Source organism: Salvelinus fontinalis, chromosome 17, assembly GCF_029448725.1.
Source record: "Salvelinus fontinalis isolate EN_2023a chromosome 17, ASM2944872v1, whole genome shotgun sequence".
In the NCBI taxonomy this organism is placed as follows: Eukaryota; Metazoa; Chordata; class Actinopteri; order Salmoniformes; family Salmonidae; genus Salvelinus; species Salvelinus fontinalis.
In genome coordinates this window covers 21,994,521-22,001,311 of record NC_074681.1, presented here as the reverse complement: position 1 = coordinate 22,001,311, position 6,791 = coordinate 21,994,521, and the positions used below count along the sequence as shown (strand labels likewise).

Sequence of the window (6,791 nt, the reverse complement as noted above, 5' to 3'; positions counted from 1 at the left end):
CGCGTGTTGATTGAGACTTTTTACTAACAGACTGCGTTAATAAAGCTTGGTATTAGGACACTAAACTGCAGGAAGCAAACACTTGGGGTTATTGCCGTCTCCTAACGCGTATGTATTGCTTATTTGAAAACAGATGTGCGGCGAGATAAGCTTGTAATTGAGTGATTCACCCAAACTGAAGTGATAGAGGACTTTTTGTTGTCCAATCATTTCAGAATGAATAGCAACATGTAAGCACATTCTGAATGAAAACTATTTTTAAACTTTATTGTAATAGCATATGAATGAATTTGCCAATTAAGGTCACACGATCACCAAATGTCTTCATCTAAATGTAGGCCTATATGGCTGCCTTTGTAAACAAAGGCAGTGATAGAGGTGATAGAGGATACGTCTTTGTAAACAAAGGCAGCCCAATTCTGATATTTTTTACCCACTAATTGGTCTTTTGATCAATCACATCAGAACTTTTCACATCAGATTTTTTTCAGAGCTGATTGGTCAAAAGACCAACTCCTGGAAAAAACAATCACAATCCGGGTGCCTACACAGGCAGTCCAATTCTGGTCATTGTTTTGGGACTGCCTGTGTAAATGCAGCCTATTAGGCCTACCAGACAATAGTTTCAGAATTTATTCATTATTTATCATTCCACCTGTTGGTTTCGCTAATGTGTTTGCTCATGTTTGGAAATATTCATCAGTAACAAATTTAGTCCATAATCTGATTGTGTACGTGAGCAGGCAGCGCGCACACGCTTGGAGTCTTGTGTCTTTGGCTGGAAGGGACTGGGAGTTACCAACACCTCCTCTCTTTTTCTAAAGTCGTGTGTGTGGCCAGGAGATCCGTTGCTGCTCACTCTGTACTACCTGACCTCCAATTGGGCGCCTCGGATTCTTTTTGGGAGGAGCTTTACACGCAGCAAAAAGGGGGAAAGAAGTTAACTCCGCAAAAGTATTCTGCAGTGACGGATGCCCAAAGTTCAGAAGTTTTTCCATGTGCGCCTCAGCACACAGAGATGGAAACCGCGTATACCTATTAAGACACGGTACAGCGCGTTCCTGATATTATCATTTTTCAAGTGACAGGACTGGAACTCCTGCTTTGAGCACCTCAGCTGTTCAGAAGGAAAAAGTGGAGCTCTCCCGCTGCATACATTGGGAAGTTCGTTTTACGCAGGAGCATAGTTGAGCTGTGGATAGAAGAAGACATGCAGGCGCGCTACTCCGTTTCGAGCCCCAACTCTCTGGGCGTCGTGCCTTACATTAGTAGCGACCAAAGCTACTATCGGGCCGCTGCCGGTGGAGGATACACCGGGATGCCGGCCCCTATGAGTATGTACTCTCACGCGGCCCACGACCAGTACCCGGCCAGCATGGCGCGAGCCTATGGACCATATACTCCGCAGCCCCAGCCGAAAGATATGGTAAAACCGCCGTACAGTTACATTGCGCTTATTACTATGGCTATCCAGAACTCGCCTGACAAGAAGGTTACCCTGAATGGGATATATCAGTTTATCATGGAGAGGTTCCCGTTCTACCGAGACAACAAGCAGGGCTGGCAGAACAGCATCAGGCACAACCTCTCTCTCAACGAGTGTTTTGTTAAAGTTCCCCGTGATGACAAAAAGCCTGGCAAGGGGAGCTACTGGACCCTGGACCCGGACTCATACAACATGTTCGAGAACGGCAGCTTCTTGAGGAGGAGGCGACGGTTCAAGAAGAAAGACGCAATGAAAGACAAGGATGACCGGGGTGCTAAGGAGACGCCGTCTAGACAGGGCCGGGACACGGAGCAACCAATACAGGGCTCCCAGCCAGTCAGGATTCAGGATATTAAGACCGAGAACGGGAACGCTACACCCCCACAGACCGCCTCGCCCTCCCTGAGCACCGTGCCCAAAGTCGAGAGCCCCGGCAGCAGCAGCAGCATGTCCAGTGGTGGCAGCCCCCACAGCATCCCGTCCAACAGGTCAATTGGCATGGAAAGCTCCGAGCAGCAGCAGCAGCATCACCACAGCCAGGCCCAGGCACAGGGCTTCAGTGTGGACAACATCATGACTTCCCTCCGGGGGTCCCCACAGGGTGCCACAGAGCTTGCCCCATCCCTCGTCGCCTCATCCAGGACAGGTATAACACCGTCTTTGTCCCTAAGTTATTCACCGAACCAGACGTCAGTCTATAGCTCACCCTGTAACCAAAACTCTATCTCCACTACCTCGAATGCGTCCTACCATTGTAATATGCAAGCAATGAGTTTATACGCTGGGGATAGATCTAGCCACCTAGTTCCGACTACCACCGTTGATGAAACGTTGCCAGATTACTCCATCACTACCACCTCCTCCTCTCTGGCCCACGGCAATCTAAACTCTGCGCAGGAGGGCCACCATCCCCACCAAGGGCGTCTTCCCTCATGGTACCTCAATCAGGCCGGGGACCTGGGCCACCTCGGGGCGACCTACCCCACCCAGCAGCAGAACTTCCACTCCGTGCGCGAGATGTTCGAATCTCAAAGAATTGGCTTGAATAATTCTCCAGTGAACGGGAATAACAGCTGTCAAATGTCCTTTCCCTCTAGCCAAGCCATCTACCGCACTCCGGGAGCTTTCGTATATGACTGCAGCAAGTTCTGACCAAAGTTTATTGTATTGATCTTTTTCATAAAAATAACTTGAGTCGTTTCACCCACCACCTGCCCATAACGATGGACTAAAACGAACAGAAAAGGACAGAAAAAAAGACATGATCTTGATTTGTAAAGAACAGTGTTACTGCAAATAACACGTAAGTCTCTTCTCGCTTTTGTGAAATGTTTAAAAGATATGCTAAAGATATGCCAGTCTTTCATGGACATACTATAACGTGTAAATTGCATATAGTAATTTATTTCTAAACTGTAGCCGGATATTATGGACCAAACACCGAAAAGTGTTTCTAAATTGAATTGCCTTAATTGTCCGAATATGTTCCATTATAAAAGGCGGAACTTGTATATCGTCCTACTCTTTCAAAGTTTCTCCTTTTGTTGAAAAGTATTCTGAAGGAATTTCATGTTTAATAAATTGACATTTTATTTGAGTTAAAGCTACGCTTGATTTCTTATAGACTATGACATTCTCAACACTGAAAATGGTGTAGGTTATGGTCTAATGTCCTTGCTTATTTTTCAATGTTGGATGCAAGCAAATAATAATGGAAACACGTATTTAATCCTTAAATCGATTGGGTGTTAGGGCTACTGTTTGGGAACCAATTATTGATCAAGGATTTAACTGCATACGAGTTTAGTTGTTAGTTTGCGGGATTTTAACCAGACCTTATGTATATGTATGTCAGGCTTTAGGCCCTGATTCAAAAGTATCGACGTGGGATCAGTGGCAGTGATTGATAAATCTTGAATCAATATTTTTTCAAAGACAGGTTAGATTACCATCCTCACTGTAAATGTTCACAGAAAAAATATAATTCTAATCACGGAGTTGGGTCGGTTCGTTTAGGCTAGGACTATGACCAGACGAGTCCCAATCTCCTAAATAATTACAGTCTGAAAAATAAGTGTTGCCTGATAACAAACTCTAAGTCGAGTTGAATAATAAATAATTGCCTACATTATCATGGAATGTTTTTAGATTAGGAATAGATGTATTTATGTATTTTCTAAAGGTTGAATTTGAATGCAACTCGCTATAGTCAGTTGTGATTGAATAGTAGGTGCTGTTCTCCAAGAGGTCAACTGCATATAGCCTACAAACAAATTGACCGTATGTGTTTTGATGACTTAAAGTAGCAGCGCATGTAGATGAATGTTTTACTTCATATTTAAAGGGACACAGCTCTCCTCTTGTCAGACACGAATGGTCTGGCAGCATCTTGACCTGGGGCCCTCTGGCCTCATAACATGTAGATGAATGTTTTACTTCATATTTAAAGGGACACAGCTCTCCTCTTGTCAGACACGAATGGTCTGGCAGCATCTTGACCTGGGGCCCTCTGGCCTCATAACAGTTAGTCGATGCATGCTAGCAGTCCGCACAGCAAAACTGACTTGTTTTGAATAGCCACGTGTGTTTACAGGCACATTCCAACGCTTAGTTAATATCATACCATGCATACCAAAGATGTACCCAATATGTAGCCACACGAGGTTTGGGGACAGCGATCATTTTGACTACAACTTGACAATGCATCTCTATTTGGGAGATGAGAGCTAAACTCATCATAAAGCGCGTGCGCCAAGCAGTAGCCTATATGCCTTTTTATTGAATTACAGTTTTTGTATTTATAATTTAAAACATTCACAAGGGTATCTCCTAATTTGCATCTTCTTTAGAAATCGCGAAATTTGTAAATATTGTAAATGGCAGGTTAGGGTAAATTTGAAGATTAAAAAAAAGAATTCAGGCAGCTGGTTTGCCTCAACTGGTTAGTGAATTGACATATTTCCTCTGTTGTCACGTTAAAAAATTACAGAAACATGTTCCACTGCCTAAGTTTAAACCTTTGGGGACAGCACGATATGATGTATGGTTGAAGAAAATTCGATTAATTTGGTGAATTTGCCATGATTGGAAACATGGGAGCGTATAGCCATGTTGTGCGTAAATCAGTATATTTATCGTAGACTTCTATCCCTCCAGTTGAATACTCTTATACATTACATCTTCAGTTATTTACGGTTTTGTAAATTAAATGGACATACATAGGCCTACTGTATTGTTTCCAGGTGTGACGGTAGACCTGTGCGTAATGTAGGCCGGTGCCTAAATTAGGCCTGTGCGTAAAGTAGGCCTATACCTTGCGTAAAGTATATACCATATTCTCAAGTTCCGGGAATAAAATAAAACAATCCACTAATTATTATAATAATATAATAATAATTATAATAATAAACAGTCATTTTTTACATGTATAATAAGGCGCATTATATCCATGCACCTACATGTACAGTAAGTACATAGCTACCTCAACTACTTCGTAACCCTTGCTCATCGACTCGGTAATGGTACTCTCTGTATATAGCCATGTTATTTTTCTACTTCCTATATATGGACATGTTATTTTTACTCATTATTTTTATTCGTTATTCACTGTCACTATTTCAATTTTTTATAGAATTTTGTATCTTATCTTTAACTCTCGGTTGATGGAAAATGACCCGTAAGTAAGCATTTCACTGCTAGTCTACACCTGTTGTCTACGAAGCATGTGACAAATATTTATTTTATTTGAATTGCAAAACAACATACTGGGCTATATCGCAAAAGTTTATCAGAGGCAAAAGGGGTTTTCACAGTACGAACATGTATAGGCTATACGATTTTTTCAAATAAGAGGCGGTTGGTAGTGATTACCGTGGTTAATTTAGCTGCTAATTGCCTGGATAGGGTCAACAAAGCAGTTTACATTTATTTAGAACTTCTACTGCTATAGGTTCTGTTAAGCGCTCTATTATTTCACTGTTAACTTTGGGCCATAGCCTAATCTCAATATAACGACATTGGTTGACTTGATGTTCTATTCAAGCGGATGAGTTGTATGAATCGTTTTTTTGTTGTTGTTGTGCATAAATAACTGTTATCAAGGAGGCCCTCGGGGCGAAAGGGTCAAACAGGATATGATTATATGAGCATGGCAGCGTGTCGTGCATCCTCTGGGCACAAACATAGGCCTGGAGATATTCAATGAATAAAACAATTGACTTTTTAGTTTGTATACAGCCTACAGTTTAGCTGATCGTGTGGGCCGATAACAACGTTACCAAAATGAGTTATAATAGCTATAGATAGGCTATTTCCTTTTACAATATAAACAACTTAAACAAAAACAACAAAACAAAAATACTCATAATAATAGCTAGGCCTATAGTAGTAGCCTATACTAGTTGCAGGCAAATATAATAATAAATAGGCCTAAAGATAGTAGGAACAAACTGAATAATAGCCACAATCAAAAAGAATAACTATACCCATAATTACAGATTATGAATCACAATAACAATGACAACAGAATCACAGTTGAGACCAAAAATAAACTGTTAGAAAAATAATTGTGTTTAATTGAGCAACACTTTGGCGTATTGAAAAACGCTGGAATGCAGTTCTGTAGGCCCCATTCTCCCCCACGGCCGAATAGTTGTAATCAACCTCATCAACCTAATTAAATCCTTTCCAAAGTAATAAACAAACGTCGTGTTAGTCCCAAGATTGATGGCACCCTCGCAGAACTGGCCAGGTCAGGAAGGAATAAAATTCAATCAGAGCGCTGGAATCCTTTTTCATGGGACGGAAAAGGTAGAGAAGGAGACCGGGGTCAATGGGGAGGATGTCGGCCGCCGGAGCACCATCAACAATACCGCAAGGGAAAGCAAGGCAAGGCAGGAGAAAGAGACTGCGCTGTGTGGGTATATAGCAACACTCTTGACTATACAAAACATAATTTCTAGCTTTCTATTCTTGGACCCTACTGCGCAGTTGGAACGTGAACTGCGACGAACACATCCACAAATAGCCTATAGACTGGCGAAATTCAAGATCAAAATGTGCCATAGTAGTATTTCTACATAATTCCTAAAAGTATCTACAGATTACAGAATAGCATTCAAACCGGTCCCACTCAAATCTTTATTCAAAACATGCCCTGAATTTATTTTATTCATTTGTCTAGGTCCTATGACAACTAATAATAGGCCTAAGTCTTTAACATGCATAATGATAATAACATTATTTATATTATTCAATAGCTATTGTACACATATTATTGATCTGTTGTTGTGTTCCTCTTCTTGTT

The 6,791-nt window shown here is 41.5% G+C and overlaps 1 protein-coding gene across 1 annotated transcript; it reads left to right on the top strand.

The window, feature by feature from the left end:
• Positions 1-945: 945 nt before the first annotated feature.
• LOC129813975 (forkhead box C1-A-like) lies at positions 946-3,083 on the top strand. The gene has a single exon (XM_055866665.1). It carries the CDS (start codon positions 1,211-1,213, stop codon positions 2,636-2,638), a length of 1,428 nt encoding a protein of 475 aa, XP_055722640.1. The 5' UTR covers positions 946-1,210; the 3' UTR covers positions 2,639-3,083.
• Positions 3,084-6,791: the final 3,708 nt, after the last annotated feature.